This window comes from Amphiprion ocellaris, chromosome 19 (genome assembly GCF_022539595.1).
Source record: "Amphiprion ocellaris isolate individual 3 ecotype Okinawa chromosome 19, ASM2253959v1, whole genome shotgun sequence".
NCBI lineage: Eukaryota > Metazoa > Chordata > Actinopteri > Pomacentridae > Amphiprion > Amphiprion ocellaris.
Window position 1 is genome coordinate 6,038,779 of NC_072784.1, and position 26,794 is coordinate 6,065,572.

General features: G+C 38.8%; 1 protein-coding gene across 1 annotated transcript in view; it reads left to right on the top strand.

Annotated features, from left to right (window-relative positions):
• Positions 1-26,794, top strand: part of usp43b (ubiquitin specific peptidase 43b) — a 115,598-nt gene that overhangs the window by 42,418 nt on the left and 46,386 nt on the right. Inside the window, exons 4-8 of the mRNA XM_055005200.1 lie at positions 6,026-6,118; positions 14,522-14,657; positions 15,576-15,720; positions 23,120-23,282; positions 25,185-25,296. Of these exons, the coding sequence (XP_054861175.1) occupies positions 6,026-6,118; positions 14,522-14,657; positions 15,576-15,720; positions 23,120-23,282; positions 25,185-25,296 (649 nt within the window). The remainder of the gene's footprint in view (positions 1-6,025; positions 6,119-14,521; positions 14,658-15,575; positions 15,721-23,119; positions 23,283-25,184; positions 25,297-26,794) is intronic.

Below are 26,794 nucleotides of genomic sequence, written 5' to 3' on the forward strand. Positions count from 1 at the left end.
AACAAGTGACTGACAAAGGTGAGCAACAGCATAGCTTTTAAACAGGCACATAAGCATGAGTTACACATCTTGGTATGTGTAATCTCTAGATGACTGCTGGTTAGGCCTTGGTTCATTTTCACAGCGCTTAAAATACAATAATTTTCATAAAACAAGTTTAACAACACTTGTAACTTCATTAAGCACTTAGAATTTTAGATCAGCAATCAAGACAGGATCAATCAGGATGTAACAGCAAGTTAAACTGTACTTTTCTTCGCCTTGGACAGATGAGCTGAGTCACAGTTTATCAGCTGCAGTTCAATCATTTGTCAGGCTCAGTCCTAAACTATGTCACAGCTGTTGTTATTTTTTTTGTTTTCTTTGTTGGTAGAGTAGCAGTTAAATTATCTTCACACATTGACAAAATTTGAAGCATTCAGGAAATCATAAATATATTATTTGGACAGTTTCATAAGCTGCTGTTTGTTTAGATTTAGTCTGTTGTTTATAAGCTAAAACATATTCAACACTGCAGAAATTATCCAATGGAAGGCTCTTACCTATTAGTTAAATCCAGGTGGATTTTGGCCAGCCAGTGTATCTCATCTTCCTGTTTGCAGGTAGTTTAAAATTTAAATGCAGCCTCTTTTTGTTTGCATTATCCCTTTAATTACCTCCTTCTTAGTCATATAGCTTCTGCTCTCTCATCAGTTTGACACTCATCAGCTGCACCATCTGTATTGAGCCTCTGATGCTGGTCCAAAACCACCTCACTGTCAGAAACCATTGAACAAAGTATCTGATTGTCCAGTTCTTGTATTCTACTACAAGATCTGATTAACAGTGTGTTTAATTAATGAAACTTTACAAAAGTGCCGTCCTTCCACACTGAACTGCTTATATCATATTTGTCCGCACCTTCCTCCATCTGCTAATTTCTTGGAAAAATTGGCAGCTATATGTGACTGCCAGTAATACATCTGTCAGAGTGCATCTCTTAATTGCTACCCTGCTTGTCAAATGTTTCTGCAGTGACACCTTGGGTGTGTCTACACAGGAAGCGGCAGTCTTAGCAGCCTGGCAGGCAAAATTTGCTCCTCTCTCCTATTCAACTTCTGTGCTAGCCAAGGAGAGTGGGTGAGGTGGCACACAGAGAATATGTAGACATGACTGGGGAGCTCATCACCAACTGTACAAAGGAACTCGAGCACGTACAGTCAGTGTACAGTCTATTTTAACGACGCATAAATTGCAGACACCATGCACTGCCAGGCTGAGGTTCTAAGTGGACATGAGCGCTGTATGAATGCATTATCATTGCTGGAGTTGGACCTGGAACAAATACTTCTTGACTCCTGCACCTCTATTTTCCTCTACGTCCCGAGGCTCTACCGCTGAATGTGTAACTCTTTGCAATGCAGTGTCCGATGTAATACAACGTCTAGAGTTGACAGACCGGAGAGTTATCCCTGTAATAGTCCGGTTTGACACTGTGCAATCACCACAGCCAATATACAGTCATGGAAAAAACTGTTAGACCACCCTTGTTTTCTTCAATTTCTTGCTCATTTAATGTCTGGTACAACTAAAGCTACATTTGTTTGGACAAATATAATGATAACAACAAAAATAGCTCGTAAGAGTTTAATTTAAGAGCTGGTATCTAGACATTTTCCATGGTTTTCTGGATAATAACCAAAACATGTAAATTCTTGCATCAATAGCTATGGCATTGTACTGACAAAAACAGCTTTTAGGCATCCCATGTTTTCTTTTCTGTCCATTTTAGTCTAATGATCCACACAGTAGTTAGTACTGATTCATAATTATTGTTTCTGATGACTGCATCCATGCGTCTTGGCTGTTCTCCACCAGCTTCTGACATTGTTCTGCTGTCACAGCAGCCCATTCCTGTTGCACAAATTCTAACTAATCTGCTTTGTTTTGGGGCTTGTGGTTCTCCATTTAGCCTTTGATGATTTTCCACAGGTTTTCAATTGGATTTAGATCTGGTGATTGAGTAGGCCAAGGCATGGTTCTAATGTTCTGGTTCTCCATCCAGGCTTTAACTGACCTTGCTGTGTGGTAAGGGGCATTGTCTTGTTGGAAAATCCAGTCATTGGAGGCAGGAAAGAGTTTTCCAGCTGATGGAAGAAGACTGTTTTTAATGGTAGCCCTGTACATGACCTGGTTCATTTGCCCTGTTCCACCCAGACTGAAACAACCCCAGATTGTCACTGATCCACCCCCATGTTTTACTGTAGGGGCAGACAGTCTGGTTTGTAGCTTCTCCAGGCTTCCTCCTAACCAGTAAGTTGGCTGGAGTGGACATCAACTGAAAACTGGATTCATCACTGAAGAGAATCTTAGTCCAATCATCAACAGTCCAATCCTTGTGATCCCAGCAAAGAGTTTAACCTTTAGTGGTACCAGGCATTTAAATGGACAAGAAAATGAAGAAAACAAGGGTGGTCTAGTAATTTTTTCCATGACTGTATATATTCAAACAACTTAAACTACCGTCCGAGCCGGCCAAGCTGAGAGTTATTCAAACATAATTTATGTTTTGTGTCATCACATTCTGGAGGTGATCAAAAGATGTATTTTGTAGTTTTATATTGTGGTGCCATTTCTGTTTATTCCACAGGATCTAATTCATTCATTCAAATCTAGTCCCCTTTCCCCCGTCTGATAAAGTCAGTAAATGTTAAAATCTATTAAAGATTGAGATCTTGTACTATGCGTGGATGACTCACTGTGATTGTATTTAATGGAGACTGCAGTGAAAATGTCTTTGTCGAGCAGCGTTTACTGCATAGACGGCGAGTGACGGGCAGCCAAGCGGTTCACATTACAAACATGGTGCAGTTTCAGAGCAGCTCGTCTTACTTCGATGCCACTTTCTCTGAGAAACCCTCTCATCTCGACCTTTATTTAGACCACGTCTCCCAATTTGCTGTGATCTGTGGGGTTAGGATTGTGGCTATTTTGTTTACAAGCCCAGCAATGGGTCTTTTTTATTGTAATTTCAATTCATAAATTATGAGACACACATTAGGGTTTATGCCTTTTCAAATTCAGAGCATTAACGCGCTGAATAAACTCCCCTTCATCTCCCAACAGAGGATCGCTGCCAGGCTCAGTGAGAACAACGAGCTGCCAATCAATTAATTTTCGGACTTGAATGAGAATGAATGGGATAAAGACACCCGAGTGATTTGTTATTCAGGAAAGTTCAAAGCTCTAGCAGCACGTTGTAGTGCAAAGCATCAAGGCCGGAGTCTCTTCAGCATGACTGCATCCCAGACAGGGAGACACATACCTCTCAACCTCTGCACGCTTCCTCCATTAGAGCATCACCAGAATATCACCTCTTCCTCTGCTTCCTTTTCTCTTTTTAAGTGTTTTAGAGCAGCGGCGGGCACATCTATGTTTTAGTGAAGCCTGAGTGTGATTTGTATGCATGGAGTGCAGTTACCCTCACTGTTTCCTGGCGAGAATAAGACATCCGTAGGGCAGCCATTCTACTCTGCCAAGAGGGAGAGATCCACTAAGAGCCTGTGTCAGCTGGGCTTGCTTGAATAGAGCTTTATTCACTCCTCCTCCCCCTTCTCCTCCTCCTCCTCCTCCCCTGCTGGGTCTGTCAGGTGCTTTCCTATAAGGAAAACACATTGGAACAGTTCAGCTATGCCTTAGTTTCCCATGGAAGGACTGGTTGAAGGTCACAAAGCTATACGATACATAGGATTAGGGAGTTAAGTGTTGCTTCCAGAGCCAGTGGAAAAGATAAGAGGAGAGAGGGAGGTTTATTTTTAGGTCTGTTGATGACACCAAAGGGAAATTCTACTCGCTATTTATTACATTTTTGCAAATTTGTTCAATTTCCTTTTGGTTTCGTGTTTCTTTTCCAGAATTGGAGGACATTTGGGCTTCAGAATTTTTGCAAAATTAACCTTCTCTTTTACAGTTTTCTGCTACATATTCATCAATAATAGGTAATAAACTATCAAAGGCTTGATTGGCTCAGCTTCCACATCAATGGTAGCATTTTTATTCCATGTTTCTGTGTTGTTTGCTAACCCTACTCTAATCACAGTAACAGGGTTGCTAATCCATGCTAATGTGATCTTTTTCTCAGCAGTAGAAGCTAGATATTTAGCTGCTGTTACTGCTGACCAAGAGAAAACAGTCCAAAGAATTAGTCTGATCCTGATAATATGAGGTAGAGTGAGACATTCAATCAAGTCTGACAATGTTATGAAAATAGGAAAAATAGAAGAGAGGACATAGCTTTGCTCTCTCTCATTCTTTAGGAAAACTGTTTGATGATGTTAATTCCAGCGTTTCATGTGATTCACTGTTTTCTTCTTCTTCTACCAGCTAAAAAGGTTATGCTAACAGGTTCCATGCATAATAGTTATTATTTAAAATATTATGTTGATTAAAAAAAATGTTCCCACAATTACAAGAGACATCAATGAAAAAAAGCAATACCAAAAGAGAGTTCAATTTCATTTTTTCATTTCATTGTTTTATTTGAGATTCAGTTTGGTCATCAGGTGGTGGGACAAGAGAAAAATTGCAATTTAGGGAGAACTTCAGACTTATTTGGTATTTTAAAAATATTTTCACCAGAATTTTTTTTTTGTTTAGATTTGGTCTCAGGACAAATAAGTTTACACAACAACTGCATGTTTTATTTTGTATTGTATTTTGTACATGGAATATTTAAAATTTCATGAGTCGGACGTAAAATGTTCTTCAAATCTGGAATGACATTTAACGCTGTGAACCCCAAAACTCCATCAGATTTGAAAGGCCTGCTTTCTTTCCATCTTTTTTTTTAAAAAGGCCCAGATGAATGCATTCATAAGAAACTGTGAAATCACAGAAAGTATTGTTTCATTTTCAACTCTTCACCATTCCTAAAGCTACTCATCTGTACTTACTTACTTTAACTGAGTTCCTCTATTTTTTCATAATGAATTGTGTATCACACAAAATTTCACAAAGCCGTTTTTTTCCAATATGACGCAGCTCTATTTCTATTTATTATTTTTAAAAGTGTGAAAAACTAGACACTCTACCATAGCAACACACAGCAAATGGTCAAAGTGGGGCCAAAGTGTTACAGATGCCTCAGTGATATGTGATATATATTAAATTTAATTCTAAACATGATTAAACATTTGTTTTTGTAAATTTTGTTTTCTCAAATTAGTACAGATTTTCCCCCTGGCACAAAAGTACCCCTGTCTGAGAACCATTAGTTAGATTAGGAAAACCAATGAAGAGCTTTATTTAAATATTAAATGAAGATTCACCTAATTAGGTCCTTTTACAGAAAATCTTATCCAGGAAATCCTCCTCAGTTTAGCTCAAAATACTGGACAAAAGATTTAATTTAGCGGCAGCACGGTTTACAAAATCACTTCCAGCGATCTGGCCGTTAACTTCAGTGGGCTCTCTGACTCATTGTTCTGACAATTAGCTCACCGGAATAACTTATTTCTTCCAGTGAAGTTGAGGAGGGATTATTGAAAGAAGTGTAATCAGAGAACAAAAGGGACTCAGTGGAAAACTGTTGGAATAGAAAATCACTGCCTCATGCACTCAGTCAACTGTGCGCGTTCAGACGCAGAGGAAGAAAAGACCATCGCTTTAGGAAAGTTCCTCCCTTTTCTCTGCTCGGGATCCTGTAATGGCATCACATGAGCAGCGAAGGTGACGCAACAAGATGGAAACCACTTGTGCCGTTTTAGAGCACCGATCACCCCAGGGTGCTGCTACCTCTCGCCCCACCCGCATCCCCCGCCTCCCTCATTCTCACCAGTTATATCACTCATCTTTTCCTTTCTCACAATCACATCAAAGCAGCCGAATGGAACACTGGATTCATTTGTCCCGTGTTGTTCGCTTGTGTAACAGGATTAAGCATCTCCTTTCCCGTCAGACTCAATCAGAGGTTAATTTTGAATCGTGTGTCAGGTCGGCACAGCTGTTCTTTCCAGGCTAATGTGACCGTGTTGTTTCCTCTCCTCAGATCTTCACTGACGTGCCCCCACTGCCTGAAACAGAGCAACACCTTTGACCCTTTCCTCTGCATCTCGCTACCCATTCCTCTCCGCCAGACCAGGTGAGCACCGCGTCCTGAAACACACTTTCTGGCTGTTATCTTAACAGGTAGACATGTACAAACCCGCTGGAATAAATGACTTCACTGATCCTAGACAGGACTCTGACCTGGGTGTCTGAATATTACTATGTAGTCTAATTGGAGGTTGTTAGAACTGAAATGATTGATCCATCAACAGTAAATAGTCAACTGTCTTGATAGTCAGTAGGGTCAGTATATAATCGAGGGACTTTTGAAGGCCATGGGATATATCTTGCATACATTTTTATTAAAAATAAAAAAAAATAATGTTTTTATGTTCATTATGATCATGTCTTTACAAATTCCATAATTATTTATTATGGAAACAATCACTTATTAATAAAAAATGGCTGGATATCACTAAAATGTCAACTAAATATCCGTCCGAACTTAATAACAACCACCTTCTAATGAGTTAAACAATAATAAAATGAGCTCATTCAAGAATTGTTTTGATTGTGTTCTTTTTATTAAGTTGACATTTTGTCATAAATTGATATTTTGGTAATATATATCAAATTTTATATGAAACATAACAAATTGTATCTGTCCGAGAAATCACTTTCAACTAAGTTCCCCATTACAAAAACACCTCTGAAGGAAGTGTGTTAATTCCAGATCACATGACCTGCTCCATATGATGTCATTTCCTCCTGAAGAAAAGACTGGCAAGACTCCAAGGCTTTCTGAGTTATTTAATATAAAGTAGTGTGTGAGTCAAGTGTGGATTTATTGCATGTCAGCAGGTTTACTACAATATCTTTATAAATAACTTTCAATTTCACTCAATTGTATGTATAATATTTCAGAAGAATCTTTGTGTAAAAATGCCATGTGGTGTTTGTTTATAGGCGGCCATGTTGATTTTGGCCTGAAAACAGCAAAAATGTCAACTATGATACCTGTCAGCCATGTTACAGAAAGTCCTGCAATTATATATTGACCCAGTTAATCTTTCAAGTTAATTTTAAAGCGCATTCTAAGCTGCTGCTGTTAGCATTACGATGCAGTCAGGGGTTATACTAATTAGGGCTGCCACTAACGACGAGTCGATGAATCGCCTGAGCACGTTACGTCATCAAAAGCAGAAGTGAGCGCGCAGTGCAACAGAAATCACCATCCCAGTGGAGCAGAAATTGTGAATTTGTGCACAACAGCTGTGTTTGCTGCAGTTAAAGCATTTCGGTTAATACAGATGCATATGATCACAGTGACACATCAGAAGTGTAAATGATTAATGAAGTCCCAGCTGCTGTGCCACCTGAGTAGACTGTACTCAGACAAACTCTCAGTGTGGAGACAATGTGGATCCTACTGCTGTGGGATGCAGCTGTTTATTAAAGTTAGAGAAAAGAAGACGACATTCTGCATTTGTTTGTTCGGCTTAGTCAAAGTTTAAAAGCAGATTTCAAGAGTTAAGTTAGTACGCGAGTTGGTGATACTGAAGGTGATGGAGCCGAGCTTCAGCAGGTCGGCATACAGGCACGAGAGCAGTTTTTGCATGGGGGCAAATAAAAATATATCACAGAATGTCAATTAGTTTTTGAAGCTTGAGGCGGTAAAAAATAGGTTTAGAATAAGAAAACAGCCTAGACAACACCCACCTTTGTTTTTGCACTCCTTATGATAGGAACACAAGTCATTGTGGAGCTGAAGGGGCTGGGATCAAAAAGAAAAAGCGGGAAACAATGTCTTTCAGCTTTAGATCACAATAGTCACTTGGCCTCCATGTCAGGTCAGTGGGGTTCAGGAAATCCTGACATTTTCAAAGAGGGAGACCCCATTCACTGTTTTTTTTTCATTATTATTTTTTTTTATCTTATTACAGCCAGCAGTAGTCTTAGTCTGTTATACACAAAAAATAGACATGTAATCATGTGTCTTTTGTATGAAAAATTGACTTTCTCTGAAATACTCACAACATGTTTACAGTGTTTTGGTCTCTGTTGTGATCCTGAGAATGTTGCGTGAAACTACATTGGATATTTCATCTCCCACAACTTGCCTCATCTCATCTGCTGTCCTGTGGAGGTGGGCTCTGAGTAGTTTGATGGTATCTCCAGATGAGTTCCTCCCACCACGCATACACACACCTTGTACACATCTACCAGACCTTAGATGATTTTTGTTATGAATTGGTACTACATAAATAAAATTAAGTTTAACTAAAGTGAAGATTTAAACATGAAAAGGTCAACACTGACAAACACATTTGGTTGGTTGGTTATATTTTATTTTATTTTATTGATTTCTCATTTCTAATTAAAAAAACTAAGGGAAAAAAATAACAACTTACCATTTACATTACCAGTCAAAGTGTGGACACAGCTTCTCATTCAAGCTTTTTATTTATTTGTATTATTTTCTACACTGTAGATTAATAGTGAAGATTAACACTTTTTTGTTTCCAACATAATTCTATATGTGCTCTTTTATAGTTTTGATGTCTTCAGTATTAATCTATAATTTATATGATAAATAAAAACCATTGAACGAGAAGGTGTGTCCAGACTTTTGACTGCTAGTGTATGTGCCAGACTATGTCTTGGCCTGTGACAAACTGTCATTTTTACCCTTTGTTTTTTATCCAGTTTAAATAAACATTATACTAGCTGTTAGTTTATAAGCTTTACAGTTGTTTGTAAGTGGATTCTGTTCCTGTTGAACAGAACCTGACTAGCTGTAGTCTTTGTACTAAGCTAAACCAGTGGTCAAATTGGTTCCATATTGGAAAGACAGATATAAGAGCTGTGTCAATCTTTTCACTTGCAGCAAGAAAGCAAATATGTGTGTCTCCCAAACAGTAAAAATATTGTTTAAACATAAAAATAAGCATGTGATTGGCATATCTTTTTAAGATGAATGTGTTTTTCATTCTCCTGTTTGTGAAGCTCAACTCCTGGACATGATTGACACTCAGAGGTGTGTTGATGACTCATTTAAGGTGTGCTTTTTCTTACTAGGTGCTTCCTTCCTTTTAGTTTTTACTCTTTGAAATAGTTCAGAAAAGTTCAGCCAGCATCCCTTCTAATTTGGGAAATTGTTTTTAAGTGCTTCAGTCTGACAGCGTGCCAGGTTGAGAGTGCTTAGTTACCATCCTTTCTTTTGAGTGCGTGGCAGAGAAGGTGAGAGAAATCACTTCTGAAGAGATAAACAGAAGAAAACAGATGGATTGTCTTTTAAAGCTTTTATTATATATTTTCCTTTGTGAAAAGTTCAGCTCACTCACACCCAGATCATGTCTGTAAGCCATAAACACATACTGTTTGTTACCAAACCAGCATTGGCTCTGCTTGGCAAACTGGCTCTGTCCCTTGGCAGCCCTGTGTCTTTCTATTTTGGAGTTATGTGGAAAAGTCAGTACATCCCAACTCTTTTAACATTTGTAAACAGTGTTCCTCTTTGAAACATGACAACAGATTAAGGTCGTATACTAAGAGTCATTTTGTTGTCATTATCACCATTTAAATAGATGATAAAACCAATCAGTTACATAGAAAAAGTGAATACAGCCCTAGTGTTATTATACCTTTACATGTGTCAAATTAGAATCAGGGGTTCCAAATCAAGTGCCAATAAGAGCCTCCTCAGGGAGCGACAGGTGGAATCTGTCTTATTTAAACCTCTCACATTGAGGGCCTGCTGTTCTCTTAGCTACTGAAGTGTTATCATGCTGAGATCTAAAGAGTTTTCTAAGGCCTTCAGAGAAAAGGCTGTGGACATCTATGAGCCTGGCAGTGGATTATTTGAAATATATCATTCCCTTGAATAGAAAATCATCTACAAGTGGTATAGATTTCAAACGACTGCCAATTTGTCTATGACTGGTTGCCCCAGCAAATTCATCCCAAGAGTAGAACGTTTGATACAAAAAGAAGCCTCAGAAAAGCCCCGAATTTCATCACAGGGTCTGCAGGTAACTCTGCAACCACTGGTGTCCAACGGCTGCATCTTTAATCAGAAAGAGATTGCAGAAATTAGTCCAGCATGGGAGGCAGGAGGCCAAAAAGAACATTAGTAGTACATCATACTACCAAACCTACCAGGGAATGGCTCAGAGAGAAGAAATGTTGAGTTATGGAAAAGCCGAATCAAAGCCCAGATTTGAATCCCATTGAAATGTGTTGGGATTTAAAATGGGCAGAACATGCAAGAAAATCCTCAAACATCTTGCCGCTAAATGAATTTTGCCCGGGTGAGTGGACAAAGATTTCAGTTTGCTGATGTCGGAGACAACAACAACAATAAAAAGCAACCAGAAGAAGTTATTTTTACTAAATGGAGCAATACCATGTTTTGATGCCAAGGGTGTACTTACTTTTTCCACTGAAGAATATTACATCATTGATATTTTAGTTGAATAAATCATTGAAAAAGAAATTAGTGTTTGCTTTGTGGTTTCTATGTATTTTTTCACGTATGATTGTGCATATAGTATGTAGATAATGTTTCTGTTCTGTGGATATGACCTTGACCTTCTGTGTATATTCTGTCTAATCAAATTGATTAACTGAACAGTATGTTAAGGCTGTAAACATCTATAGGAGCTGAAGCTGAAGTGTTCCTATGTACAGGGCATGAATACTGACTACATATTGTATTATAAGGTATGAGCAAAGACTACCCAGAGAATTCATTATGGAAATGAAGCTTTTGGTGAACAACATAATTCAGTCATTTTGTTTATGATTTAGTGTTTTGTGCATGCAAAAAGCCATTAGAATGAATTTCAGACCCCTCTTTTAACTGTTTCGATTAACGCTGCCAATTCACTGCAGTTTTTTGCTTCTTCTTTTGAAGTCTCTAAGCCAAATCAATGCAACAGGAGTAAACACGCTGGTTCAGTAGTCTGTAAGCAGGCGAATCATGCAAATGACTTCCATTGTTTAATCTTTAACCTGGCCTCCAATTAGTTATTGAACCAACTTCAAAGTGCTGCTAGTTTACGGATCACTTAATTGCTTAATGTCAGGATACATTTCTGATGAGTTTGAAAAATAAAAACCCAGTAGAGCCCTTAGATGTTTCTGAAACACACAGTCTGCGGTGCAAAAACCACACAGTAAAGCTAATAGCTCAACATGATGACAAAGAAATGTAGAGTGCAATAACAGAGCCGCTTTAACAGAACAAGTTTGGAGGTTGAACTGCTGATTTGTAGCCGTCTTTCAAAGACTGAGAGTCTATATTGGCTAAAAAATATTCATCCTCATGCCAACTTTTGATTTGTAGTGACTGATTATTTGACCAATAGGATTCTTCTGGCTGTAAATGACACAAACAAGAGACAGAAGGCAGTAATGTATGTATTGTGTTATTGATGGTAATGATAAATTTTCTGTTTTTTGCATTATTAGTAAAAATATCATGTCCAAAATTCATTCCAAACAGTCCTGGTTTCTCAAGAATTCTAATTCACTCCAAACTGAGGACAGCTGATGCAGTAGTTCTCTTGTTAGTTATTAGTTAGCAGCAAGTCATGACTGAAAACAGAGAGTTTAATGAGCTGCTGTTAGGGCCCATCATTAAGAGAGAATCACACATTGTGGTTGCTCACAAAAACACGCCATGAAGTCATATCCAAGTGTTTTCAAATGCCAGTGGCCACAGTACAAAGCATCGTCAAAAAGAACAAGGAGAGCTACACTGTGAAAAAATCCCAAAGGGCTAGTAGGAAGCTAAAAGTAACCCCTGCTCTGGGAAAAATGGTACTGTGAGGAATCCAAGGATCATCATCAAAAAAAATCATGAGGAATATGAGCAATTCGGAGACCAACATCTCAATCAGACACTCCAGCAGACACTTAACAAGGCTGGTGTCAATGGACGAAGACTAAGAAGGACTCCACACATAAAAAACGATCACCAGGACAAAGAAGAAAGCTTTTGGTCATCAGTTCTGTGGTTGGATGGCAAATGAAAGGAGAAGCATTCCACCCCAAGAACACCATCATCACAGTCAAACATGGTGGTGGAACAACCAGACAACCTTGTCAAAGTAAAGGATGTCATGAGAAACGAGGAGAACTTCAAGACTACGGAGGAAAACATCAGACAGTCTGCAGAAAACTTGTCCTGGGTCAGCTTTGGACCTTCCAACAAGACAATTATGTAAAACGTACAGCAAAAGTGGTGAAGAAATGGTGAACAGGAAACAATATGACACGTTAGAGTCCAGACCTGAATCCAATGAGAATCTATGGAAGAACCAAAGATCAGAGCCTGAACCTGGAGATCATCATAAAGAGGAACAGAATCCCTGTGGAGACATGCAGAAAGACTGTTGGTATTTATAAGAACTGTTGAATTGATGTGGTGGAAAATAAAGGCTTTGACACAGATTACTAAGAAAGACTGAATAGTTTTGAACATGACAATTTTAGTAAGAATACACAAAGAAACGAAAGGAGAACTTTTCTTGTTTCTAGCCAGACGAAACTTATTTGCTAAAAAAAAAAATCCCTATGAATCAAAAGCTGACATGGGTATGAATAATTTGGGGTTTAACTGTATAATCCTATACAAATCTGTGTATATGCAATAGTCCAAGAGTGTAGGAGTCAATGCCTTCATTTTAATACAGGAAGTGGTATCTTAAACAGTTTTTTCATTGCATATCCATTTATTTTGCTAGATGAAGTTGCCATTTGACAAAACTAATTAGCCAACATGTTCAGTTAGTTCAGCAGATAACACTGAAAGGAATGCTTAGACTGTCTTAATGGCATCATCAGTTTCTGAAATCTGGTCCTTCAGTTGGTTCCATTGCTCAGGACTCAGGGAGATACATGCATAGGATGAACAGAATCCAGGCTTTTACACACATTTCTCTCTTTTACTTCCTCAGTCTTTACAGTGCTGTCAGCATCTCTGATGTCCAGATAAATTTCCAGATTTATGTCAATATCTTTCCCATTTCTTTTTTAATTGACACTTTAGATCAACTTTATTTTCCTCAGGGCGTCCTCTCACACACACTTTCTTTTTATTAAAAAATCAGTGTGGCCCAGTAAGCTGTTACAGCTTCCTCATTTTGTACTCACACACTTCAGGCCCACTTTACATTCATCTGGGCCTCCCGTTTATGCTCAGCATTTATTATTTTTATCATGCAGTATGGCCCAGTGCACTCACAACCTGTAATTTACAAGACCTTCTGTTCTAATTTTGCTTTTCACATTCAGTTACATAGCTTTTATGTAGATATGGTTCACGCTCACTCTTAATGCTTTTATTATTTGATTAATTCAGACATATGTAAATATATTATTGAGTTTATTTGATGTATCCCTTAATGTATGCATATACAGTTGAAACCAGAAGTTTACATACACTTTATAAAAAGACCCAGCCTTTTTTTTTCTCAATGTCTAACATTAAATCAGACTAAACTTTTCCTGTTTTAGGTCAGTTAGAATTACCAAAATTATTTGTATTTGCTAAATGCCAGCATAATGAGAGAAATAAATTTTAGAGAGTTTTTTTAACTTTATTTAATGTCAGACAGTGAGAAAATTAAAAAAAGGTTATATGTCTTTTATATACAGTGTATTTAAACTTCTGGTTTCAACTGTATGTATGAGAAGTATAATGGAAAGTTGAGTGGAAAAGGGCTGTCAAGGTATTTTTAAATTCAGGGTCAAACGTTTGTCAGTTTGACCAATTATTTGGCCCGATATTCAGCATTTTTTCCGATTAAGAGTTTAATTTTCATATAGTTACAGCAGATTTATATCACTTGTAAATGTAGTCTCATTGATTGCTCTGAATACAGATATATTTGTGAAATACTGTAGCTGAGCTTCTTCATTTTTGTGTCTTAGCTCTTCTCTTTTTTTACTTTTCAGTGAAAAAGACATTTTTTTAAAGGTTATTTATCTATACTGAGCGAATGTTATCATGCTTATTTTGCTTCTATCAATTGCCCTCTGCATTTATATTATATTTAGGTACAAATAAATATCAAAAGGTCTGTCATCACCCTTCCATTTTTCGTGTACATCCTCTGTGCCACATCTTTCTGTGCAGTTTGCTGCAGACTCCCACAGGTACCTGACAGAGTTCCTGTATCTCCTCACTGTGCTGTTATTCAAAGAAGCCATTATGTCCCAGCACCCTACTCATGTCAACGCTCCCTCTGGAGAGGTCAGAGCCAAGCGCTCCTCGTTTTTAAAAATGCAATAGAGATTCCATTATTTCGCACACATAAAACCAGGTCCTAATGATCTATTATTAATGCTAAAATGTATTGATTTATTCATGAAAGTCTTCTTTTGTCCCTTCTTGGCCGTAGAGGAGGCTGCAGTGGGAATGGCACAGAAATCAAAATAGAGGCCGTTCTGTTTCTCACCGCCCTTGATTGTGTGTCTTTGTCTCTGGCAGGCCGATGTGTGTGACGCTGGTGTTCAGCACCAAAGGACAGCGGTATCTGCGGGTCGGGCTGGCTGTGCCTCTGTTCGGCTCCGTGGCCTGCCTGAGGAGGATGGTGGCCGACGAGGGGAAAATATCCCCGGACCAGGTAACCTAAAGCAGGAATGAATCCTTACAGGTCCAACGGTTGAACTATAAACTGCTGCAACAGAGAAGTATGTGTGTGATTATAGTAGCTGTCCTTTCCTTGTGTGCCTTTGCTTTGAAAGTCTTGGCTGCAGCATTAAGCTACAGTTGCATGCAAAATTATGCAGCCCCCCTGATATTTTTGACATTCTAGCAAAATGAGCAACATTACAACTGCAGGCAATTACTAAATCATATAAGAGGTGAACAGTTAATTTACTAAAATATAATACCAAAGCAACTGTAGATCTGAGTTCAGGGGGAATAATAGTGCAGAGGTTTCTGGAGTCAAAGTTCACTCCTACTGCATTAACCCTCGTGTCGTCCTGCGGGTCAAAATTGACCCGTTTTAAAGTTTGAAAATGTGGAAAAAAATTGATATTTTCACAGTGAAACTTCTGATGTCCACATTTTCAACATTTTTGGGAAATCTTTGAACATTTTTTGGTGGAAAAAAAGAAATGTTGAAAATGTTTCTTAAGAATATTCACAAAAAAAATCAACCAAAATCCAGCGAATTTCGCTGGATTTTGGTTTATTTTTTGTGAATGTTCTTAAAGAAAATATTAGATGATTTACTGATATATATGTAATAACTTTAGATATTTTAAGGATATTTTGGAAGATTTTTACTCATTTTTTGAAAAATATTTACAAGAATTTTCTTGCCAAATTTGGGTTGTTTTTTTTTTTTAAATAAAACTTTTTAGGAATTATTGGAATTTTTTTCCTGGAGGTTTTCCAAATTTTCAGGAATTTGGGGAGTTTTTTTGCAGAATTTTTGGATTTTTGTCAGACAAGGAAACAATATTTGTTGGTGCCTGTAAATGAGGACAACAGGAGGGTTAGTAAACTAACTGGTCTTTGTGTGTGTCTGCAGGTGATCCTGACAGAGGTTTACTCTACGGGGTTCCAACGCTCCTTCTTTGACGAAGAAGATCTAACTAGCATCGCTGAGAATGATGTCATCTACGCCTTCCAGGCTCCACCGCTCTACATCAGAGGAGGCTCTGCTCGGATCTCAGGTATCTGCACCGCTGAAGACGGAAACTCTTGTCAGTTTTCATCTTGATTTGTAACAAAAAACATGATATTTTTAGTCACAACAATACACATGTTGTCTTTAGGCATTAGTTTGTGTTGCCACATGAATATATTCCCCTGCTTTAATGTTGATGCGCGCACAGATCTGTAAGCAAACAAACCCATTTTATTAATTTGCTTAATGAAACCTTCAGGGAACACACCTTCCTGCAGGAGTTCCTCAGGGAACACATTAAGAACTATATAACTTCACAAAGAGCTGCGTGAGTTACATCCCCTCCTGTGCAGATTTCCCTGGCGCTCTCAGATTTATGTCTTCATTTCATCAGTTCCTCAGCTCGTGATATAAAACGTGCGCTCAGAAGTACCTCAGTGTTCCCTTGCTTCTTTGTTTTGTGCTGTAAACAAATAGGCTGTGCTCTGTTGTCCTCTCTCAGAGGACTGTAAGTCCCAGCACTGTGTCAGCACTGATGTTCCCCTTGAAAAATGTGACTTTTAGTGCTTTAATTTATGTTGTTCAACGACCGCACACAGCAGTGCTGCCTAAAAGGAGCCCCCACGTGATAGTTTGCTGGTCTGCATGCTGGCGCAGACTGAATCCCCCGAGTTCTCTCTGGTTTAATCTGCTGGGGCTGATATGGAGACTCACAACGACGTGTTCCTCACAGTGACACGAGAATACATCCAAGATATTATCACCCTTTAAGGAAATAGCAGGATATGTGCTTGTTTGCTGTTCAACTTACGCAATGTCTACACAGTCTGTGAAGCGACAGCAGCACATTAGCAGAGCAGCTTTGGCCCTCCGTCTGTGTCTACACATGAAGCATTCAGGCACCTGCACTCACAGCCCAATACACAATCACAGTGATTATGCACAGAAAGCAGAAGAAAATAGACTTTCAGCCCAAAAAAAAAAAGAAAACACCCCAGGTTGCGCATAATGCGAGAAAGCTCTGCCTCGGTAGAAGTGATTTAAATAGAAGTACATCTGTTCCTTCAGACACCTTTGTGTAGACAAGCTGTTGGAGTTTTAAGAGAAATTAAGACTAGACTTGTTTTCCCAAAATGTAAGTTTTTTTTAACCCATGAAGTCACTGAGCAACAATAAAAGCAGAAGAAATCGGGTAGTATTCACATGATAAAGTGGGATTTGTGCGAAGCTCTTCTGATAAAGCAACTATGATTTAATACCTCTACTAGCAGAGAGAGGCAACCTTTGTTTGTTCTGCTGCATAACCATCTGAACCCCACAGTGCGCTGGTGGGTTTAAAAGTACAATGTAAGATCGCAAACATCCCACTTGTGGATCTATAACTGCACAAGCCATCAAATCTAAAAAAAAAAAAAAAAAAAAGAGCCTATAGTCGATGAGCTCAAATAAAAGAAATGTTAAAATCATAAACTTATAGAGGAAACATATATATAACTGTCCAGATACACATTCTTAATTTCAAGTGAGATAAAACAGCTTTAACAGATCAAAAATATTACAAAACAAATACAAAAAATATGACACCGGACTGAGCTGGATAATAGTCCCGAAAATGTTCGGACCAACATAAGTAGCAATTAATACAACAAAGCAGGGCTAGTTGAAAGAACGCACTTGAGGAAATACAGCTTGTTATTAAAAATATATCAAATAAAAAAAAAACACAAGAATGTAATAAAACCTTAATTCAGCCTTCCATAGGTTTTCAATTGAGTTGAATCCACCAGGTTTATGTTGTACAAGCTGACTGTCATCGATGGAATGTCTAAAAGTAAAACACCTACAAGTTCACACAAAGAGACATGGCTGTAAAGTCAAATAATTTGCTATTAGAATATTTACACAGCTCTTTCCACAGAGGTGTCGAACTTTATATTGCAGTGAAAAATGAGCCCACAGTGAGTCAAAATGTTTTTTGTTTTTTTTTTGGCTTTTTTGTGGGCTTTATTAGATAGGCGCAGTGAGAGAGAGACAGGAAACAGGGGAGAAGAGTCTGGAGAAGACATGCAGCAAAGGGCCGTGAGCGGGAATCGAACCCGGGCCGCTGCATCGGGGACCAGCCCTGTACATGAGTCACCTGCTCAATGCGTTGAGCTATACGGGCGCCCTGAGTCAAAATGTTTTAAAAAGCTCCCAGAAACTGTGTTGGATTCAGAGAATTAATGTAAAATGAAATAAATGCCTGCAAGTCTTATGAACATTATTTACAAACATAAATGATCTATTAAGTTTTTCATTCGCTTTTATTTCCCCCAGAAAAGAAAACCATAACAGATAAATAGTCTTGCTGTTTATGCAAAAGCAATAAAATCAACGTATTTTGAGTAAAGAGGATTGTTAAATATAAGATTATACATACAGTAACAAATGTAGTATTGTATTATGCATGAAATACAGCATTATTGCATTTTTCCCCCCCTCCAGTTAACGCAATGATCTGTAATGCTTTTAGACAGTCTGGCGCCATAAAAATGTGATCTTTATGCCCCCTCTGCAATTACTAAATCTAACAGGCCTGATCCTTGAGAGACCCTTCATCAATTATCCATAAATGATTAAATGAAAGTTAAAGAGTCTCGTGGTTTGGACAGAACTCTCACCAGTGGTTTCATTAAAGACGGAATCCAAACATTTTCAGGTTTCGTGGTCGTGTTGGGGAAAGGTTTTCAGTGTGGATCGTGTCCTAAGGCGTTGAATTAAACCACATATTAAGGGAGAAGTCTGTGTATGTAGAGCAGGTTCTGGGAAATGCAGATCAAATGCATCTTGTGTGCAATTAAAGCAAAACGGCTGACAGTTAGCCAGTGTTAAAATGCTCCAACACACTAGTTTCTGATCAGTATCTTTCTAACACATTGGACTGATTGGATGCTGGTAATTTATTCTGTGAATTCTGAGTTGCTCGCAGTCATAAGATAAATTTCAAATCTCCAGAGGTAAAAGGTTGTTAGAGAGACAGCACGAGGAGCTCAGCAAAGAGCAGCTATGAGTGAGAATATTACATACCCCTGGATTAAGGCAAAGGCAAAGCAATGATGGTGTGACCTTTCCGTTCATGACTCTCAACCTCCCTGCTGCAGTATTAGTATTAATCATTTACATCACCTTCTCCCCGCTGTATACATCACCTTTCCTCCAAAGTCATCATGTTATTCTGTTTCATAAGATCAAGGAGACATTGACCCTCCACTATTACTATGAGTTACAATAATTTATTATTTGTATAATTTGTTCTAGTTTTTTTTCCGGAATTTTTTATGTTTGTGACTTTTTTTCTGAGACAAAGAAGGAAAATGCCACAATTAATGTCAGTATAGTAAATATGAAACCACCGCCAGGACTCAGACATCCAGGTCAATATATGATTGAGGGACTTTTGAAGTCCATGAGATATATCTTGCATACATTTTATTAAAAATTCAAAAAAAATAATGTTTTTTTATGTTCATTATGATCATGTCTTTACAAATTCCATAATTATTTATTATGGAAACAATCACTTATTAATAAAACATGACTGGATATCACTAAAATGTCAACTAAATAACCATCGAAATTTAACAACAGACACCTTCTAATTAGCTAAACAATAATAAAATGAGCTCATTCATAAATAATTTTGATTGTGTTCTTTTTATTAAGTTGAGATAATCATGACAGATATTTTTTTGGCAATATATCAGATTTTATATGGAAAATAACAAATTGTATCTGTGTCCAAGAAGTTACCCATTACAAAAACACCTCTCAAGAAGTGTGTTAATTCCAGATCACATGACCTGCTCCACATGATGTCATTTCCTCCTGAAGAAAAGACTGGCCAGACTCCAAGACTTTCTGAGTTATTTAATATAAAGTAGTGTGTGAGTCAAATGAGGATTTATCGCATTTCAACAGGTTTACTACAATATATTCATAAATAACTTTCAATTTTATTCAATTGTATATTTAATATTTAGAAGAATCTTTGTGTAAAAATACCATGTGGTGTTTGGTTATAGCCATGTTGCTTTTAGGCCTGAAAACAGCAAAAATGTCAACTATGATACAAAAAGTCCCGCAATTATATATTGACCCATTCATGACAGAAATGCAGAAACATTCATATTCTCACTTTACTGTGATTTACATCTCCATATTTGTATTTTGATCCCAGTATTTTAGTATGCTACCAATGTTGTAATGAAGTATTAATAAATACTGTGAAAATCTCATAAATGCACTCTCAAGCTTCAGCAGAGAGAGAAGTCTTTTTCTGTCTTCCATTTCATGCGGACAGAAATGAATAAGCATAATGTCATTATTAAGAACATTGATGCCAAGGGTGAGACTTGAAAATTGCATCACCTGCCAAAGAATACTTGGAAACAGACACTTGGCTTTTGCAGTTAAATATCCATTTCACGTGCTTTTATGTTGGTTACAAACGGAGAACTGTTTCAGCCTTCCAGTCGTTTGTTGCCCAGTTTTCAGTAAGATGAGATCATCCCTTAGACTGCAGTTTGGGTTTTGTTGGTTATTGTCTGAATCATTTATTGTTTATTAATTGTACACGTGACGAACAAGAGCGGTGAGCAGAATAACAACAAGGCACAGTAATATTCAGAGGATGTATTGCTGGTACATCAGACAGTTTTAACCATTTTACTGATTCTAAAGATGTCTTAACAGAAAGAAAGCAAAGAAGCTCAGTCAAACTCACGTCTTGGTTCTATATGCTTCATCGCACTCTACTGTGTGCTAATGGCAGGACTACTAAATATTAATTTGATGATGTGATGCTTTATTTATTTTTTGTTCAGTTTTGAACACATTCTCTGTTATTTGTTGACTTTGATACCAACAATGTTGCAAACTTACATCTTGAAACTGTCAAGAATTTAATTTTGTTAGTTTTTCTTGTAAATAATGTACAAAAAATGTATTTATATTTGTTTGTGTGTGTCTAATGCAGCCACACCTTTTGAAATGCAAAAAAAGATTTTTCCACAAATATTTCACGATAATTTTTGAGATTGTGTAAAATTTTAAGGGTGTTCGAATGATTTTTTCCACCACTGTAGATTTAGTTATTTTCATCATCCTAAATGAGGCCAAGCCTTGGATTTGCTTTGCCTGCTTTCTTTATTTGACTGAAACAATCAAATCTGATGGAAAAGAAATACAGAGGACAACATGCTTGCCATGAATTACCTTTCCCCTAACCCTAACCAGGTGAGGCAGATAGCTGGTGTGCCTGGTTCTGCTAACCCTAACCCTGCTCAGAGAAATCCAGGGAAATTCTGGGTTTGTATGGTTTTTTTTAAGGTCTTCGTCTTATTGCGTGAAGTGCACTATGTAAATTAAACTGAGCTGAACTGAATTAGTTCACTCAGACACACAACAAAACTAGCAGCAACACAGAAAATCTCACTAACCTTTGGAAATGGAACTTTGTGGGTCGTATTTTCAGTCAATAAATGTTTTTTCTTTTCTTTTTTATATACATAAACAAATTCCATTTTATGTAATATTCAAAAAGAAGTCTGCACTGAGAAATTGAACTCAGCTGTAAATGTAGATCTGTTGTGACTGTCTGTATACCGACATCCTTTCAAAGACCTTGAATATGACTGTGCAGACAGCTAATGGGATTTGAGGGTGTAGCTGTTGCTGTGGGTTTAGTAGATCCCTTCAGGTGTAGAGGTGTTTAATTATGGGCTTTCACATAGTCTGCCGATGTTTAGTGTGGCTCACCCTGTGTGTCTGTTTGACAAAGAAAGAAGCCTGAGAGAGCAGAGGAATGATGTGTTCACAGGCTTCCTGTGGTTTCTTAGAATTAGTTTGAGGCTTTTAGAGAATACAGGATCAAGAACAACAGGTATGTAGACTAAACAAAGGGAACTTTTGGTGTGGTGTGTGTTTGCGTGTTGCACATTTCCCATGCTTGTACTGTAAGGGCTTTTTCCAGCATACCTGTGGGAATAGTCACATGTGTTGACGTCTACACAGGATGAAAACAAAAGCACACAGTCACACCTCCTGACCATTAATCATCTCAGCAACAAGGTTTAAAAAAAATCAAGAGAGCGGTGACAGGAGCCTTGAAAAAAATATCTAGAAACAGTTGAGTATTTGACAGCTCCCCATATAAAAAGGGTGATTTAATGAGCAATGAGAGGTAGGTCTAGTCCCGAGCAGCCCTGTATAAATCTTAGTGGGACAGGCCGGGAGGTGACCTCTGCATTTTACTGCTGTTTCATGAACATGCTTCATAGGGAATTTAAAAGGAGATTTTCCCTCATAAATCATCGCCACAACTGTCAGAGGTCGCTGCTCATGTAAATGAAAGCACATGATTAAGTAAGTTTTATCACTTGCTTGATTAGAGTGACATTAATAAATGAAAAGCTGCTCATACTTATCATTACGCTCACTCTCAGGGTCCAGACACTGCAATCAGGGGTTTAATGTTAAGGCTTCGGCGGTTCATATGTAGACTCTGATTGGTTCTGAATAGGTCTTGCCCTTCATATAGTGCACAGCCGTCACAACCCAATTACTCGTGCAGGAGGAGGCATTGCTTCACACGGATCTCGGGGATGCTCAGCAGTGGCATTTGCTTTGTCAGTGACGAATCGTGCGTCAGGTGCAAACAGTTTAATGAAACATCGAGGTTTGGGGAAGGCACGGCCCCCGCGGTCAATCAATACCTTCTCATCTGTGTCTGCGAGTCTGATTCACCGTGCGATTTATCACCGTGAACTTCTGAAGGCCTGACCTGCGTGCTCGGCTCAGAGGTTGTCAGCCGCGTGATGAGAAGGCAGCTTTGCCGACCTCACATCTCGCAGGGATCTCATAATCTCAGCTTTTCACTCAGTCGGTCACACTCCACGGCGGCGGCGGTGACGTGAGGGAGAGAAGTGCCTGCGCTGCCTGGCACCCCACCAGGACAGGATGTGGAGCAGAAGCTGCATCAGATAATACCTCCTGCTGAGAGAGCAGGCAGCCATTGGTCCATCTGTTCTCCCCTCTGAATCACTGTTCCCCAAATAGAAAGCTGCTGTCTCACCACTTTATGTGTCTCAGTTCTCCTCCTCACTCTTTGTTGGAGGTGTTAAGTTTAACGATCACATTTTCAGGATGTGAAATCCAATCATCTTCCTTTCAAGGAGCACATGTGAAACACCGTGTGCTGTCACTGTGATGTCGTTAAAAGTAAGATGTCTGCCTAAACACTGTAAAATCGGTGTGTTCTCAGCAGCTGCAAGGTTTATCAATTCTCTCTGACTGTATCGAGAGTAAAAACAAAAATTCTTTCATCTCACCGTTTTCTCTGATTCATTGTAGCATCCATTACAGTTCTTCCTCTCAGACTTTCTCTTGTGTTCTCCATCCTCTTCCAGGATACCATCACAGCCTGCCATCTTCTCCGTACTCCACTGGACCTGAGGGTCAGAGGTTGCAGTCATCTGGGACCTTATCGTCAGAGTTCCTCAACCAGGGAGTCCCCGTCAAGATTCTGCTGCTGGTGTGCAACGCTGCAGGGGCCGGCCAGCAGGCTGTTAGGTAATTATGTCAACTGACTGTTTGCTGAACCCTGTCCTCACATGGCTACTGTTGAGTCATAGCATAGAACCGTCAAGCTTTGGATTTCTCTTCGTGTCCAGGGACACCCTTTGGAGACTGGCTTAAAAAATGGGTATTTTTTTAAACCATTTCCTAAAGTTTCTGGAGTTTTTCTACTTTCAAACTGGAATGGTGGACTTTTAATGAATGTGTGCTACATTCACTAAGTTCACAGAGTGCTAATTAAGTCTGTCTTTTGCAATTTCACATTATATAAGTTGTGAGATGTCATGTGTCGGGTCTGATGAGAGGAGCGACCATAGGGATGGAGACAGAGTAGACTACATTTCAGTGCTGTAGTTTGGTGAAAAATACCTAAAAAGCATCCAAGAAATGTTTCTGATACTCCAGATGCAAAAGAAACGCTTGAGGAAAGGTACACTAACCTGCATGGAGAGGCCGCTGCCCGTTTCCCTAGGAGTGTGTGTTTGGTTTGCACTGCACTCATGTTTAGGTAGGTAGGATGTGTCAAAGTGAGGGCCAATTCCTCATCTACTCATGGTTCTATTCTAACCCTCAAACAGTCACTTCTGTTATATGTAATTAGCTTTTGTGCGTAGGTTTGGAACCTTTTCACAGTCTCCTCTTTTGAGCTAATGAGCTTCAACAACTGCTCATGTTTTCCAGCCTTCCTCTAGTGCAGCACGTCAAGGTCATGTTAGCTCCCTGTAACAGAAAAGACTCACATTTCACTCTTTGATGAGACTCAGTGAGATGAGTTTCAAATCAAACGACTGAGGACTCTGACATCTGGCGCGATCCACAGATCCATCAGCCAGCCGTCTCCCTGACAGAGTCCACACAGAGATCAATATAGGTGAGCTCGCCAGCACGGCTGTGAGAAAGTCCGATCTCATCTACGAGGGTCGCTGTCTCAGTTTCTCCTTCAAACGCCTCTCTGTCGTAGCTCAAACCACCCACCTATCTCGCTCTCATCAGATGACAGCTGGAGGTCCGGACTGTGCCAAGAAAATGACATTGGAGTCACATACTTGTTTCTCACTCTAGTTCTGTATTGAATGGCATCACAGGTACATTTCTAAAAAAAAAATAGTGTGAAAACTCTCAGTTTTTGTTGGTTTTTCTAAACTGTGAAACCACATTTTATGCGTGGAAACCCAAATGTTCACTGTTTTTCTGTCACTTCTCTTCAAACTTTACAGTTTGATTCGATGACATTTCGCTTCTGTTATACCTTGATGCTGATTTTCATGTCTGTGGTGGCAGCTGAAGAATAAATACTGATCACTGCATGCTTAGGGGTAGATATTAGTTTAATTTTAGGTAGTTTTCCAGCCCATTTTATGTGTTGTCCTTTCTCTATAAGGGTCACAATATCTGTTGCTCATTCAATATTGTTTCTATGACTGGTTTCTGCTGTTTTGTTTTGGGTTTATAAGAGTCTTACAACCATGAAGTGATGCCTTTACATGTGCAACAAATCCTACTTTTCATTCATTACCCATCTACTGTGTATCTTCTGTCTCTTTATGGATGCTCACATGGTTCCACGCTAATAAATCTCATGCGTACAATGGAGGCTTGCCCTCAATTAGAAGTGTATTATAATGTGTAATGTGATCTATCATTGCAGAAGGATGGTTTTCCCTCTCCTCATCAGCCATTTTCACTCCTTATTGTCTGCCTCTGTCCTTCCATAGATATGCTATAATGAGAATCCCGCTCTAATGCTGATAATGATAACAAATAATTATTTACATTACAATGGGATAAGGAGACGTGCAAACCGGCCAGGGTTAATGCGGGGGTTTGTTGGGTCGTGATGTTGTGAGTTGTCGCCTTTTCATCTTTTAACATTAATTTCCTCCGTGCCTGTTATAGGTTTGGACCTCCGTTCCTAATGAGGGAGGACCGGGGTATTTCCTGGGACCAGCTGCAGCAGAGCATCCTCAGCAAGCTTTATTACCTGATGATCAATGGAGCTCAGGCACAGGTACTGGCTGCTAATAATAACGTGATGATGAATTCCTTCTTTTTTTTCTTGCCCTTGCTTCAAGGTAAATATCAAAATACTGTGCCTGGAGCTGGTAGTTATTCACTGACTCACATACAGATTTTGTTGGACAGCAGATACTTGATCCCAGTTCTTTTATTTAAACTAACTCTGCCAAATGATCTGTTAACATCTGGTTAAGGGACAACAATTATTATAAGACACAACTTGCTGATTGCGTGCCATTACCACAAACGTACAGCATCAATAAAAAGCAGTCAACCCCCCTTGGATGTTTTCCCCATTTGTGGCTTTTCAACACTGAGTCAAGGCCAATTTAACACAGTTCTGTAAGGCAATGTCAGTTAATTAAAATATGAAATCTAGAATTAGTGATTGCAGAAGTGACTCAGCCAATTCAACAGAGGTGCATCCAATTGGTGCTAGAAGTCATATAATTGTTAAAATGGCAGTTGTCTGAGTGAGGGAGGCCACCAAGACACCCATGACTCCTCTGAGGGAGTTATAGTCTGTAGCAGCCAAGATGGAAAAGACGTGAATGTAACGACTGTTCTTTACCAGTCAAAAGTTGAGGAAAAAGTGAAAGAGAAAGCAACTGTTTGAAGAAAAAAAAACTCATATTAGATCTCAGCTAGAGTTTGCCAAAAGCCATGTAGGACTCTGAAGTCAATTTATAGAAGGTTCTTTGGTTTTATGAGACCAAAGTTGAGTTTTTTGGCCATCAGACTAGATCACAAACACATCATCTCAGCAGCAGGCCCTGGAGGGTACAACGAAATCCTGTAGGACGATCTGCAACAAAAGCTATACAGGCGATCCTCTTACATCGGAGTTCTGTTCCTACGAATCGACATAAGTCGATTTTTACTTTCGGAACTCCGGCGAAAATGTAAATAAAGCCGTTACATGCATCACACTATCGATCAGTTTTTCGGAAAAGTCATGAATAACAATGACTGTCATGCATGTATGAGTCGTTTTACAAGAAGATAACAGAATATGTTGCACTGTTTTTACAACTTGAGCTTCTTATTATATTGTAGTGAGCCTCTGTGATGAATGAGTGAGACTTTATCTGGTTCTCTGGTCGCTTATTGAACCTTCACACAGGCTACTGTGGGCCGTAGCCAACGCCAAAATAACTAGAAAAACCCCATAATTTAGCTCCAGAATTAGCTGCCGTTCCCAGCTCTCTCTCGCTCGACACACACTAATGCTGACTCTCAGCCAATCAGAGGTGAGCTAACTAAACATGGCACATTCACTGACATTAGGTAAATCTCGAGCTGAACAATAAACATTGAAACATCAACAACAATATCAGTCCGTTACAATATCTAATTTCACTTCTATGGAGATGGTTTTCCTTTTCTTCGAAGCACTGCCATCAGAAGAGTCTGACATGTGCTTGGGAGTCATAATGAAGAGCAAAAAGTTAGCAAATGTAGCACAATCCAAGTTGGCGTACAACCGGCGA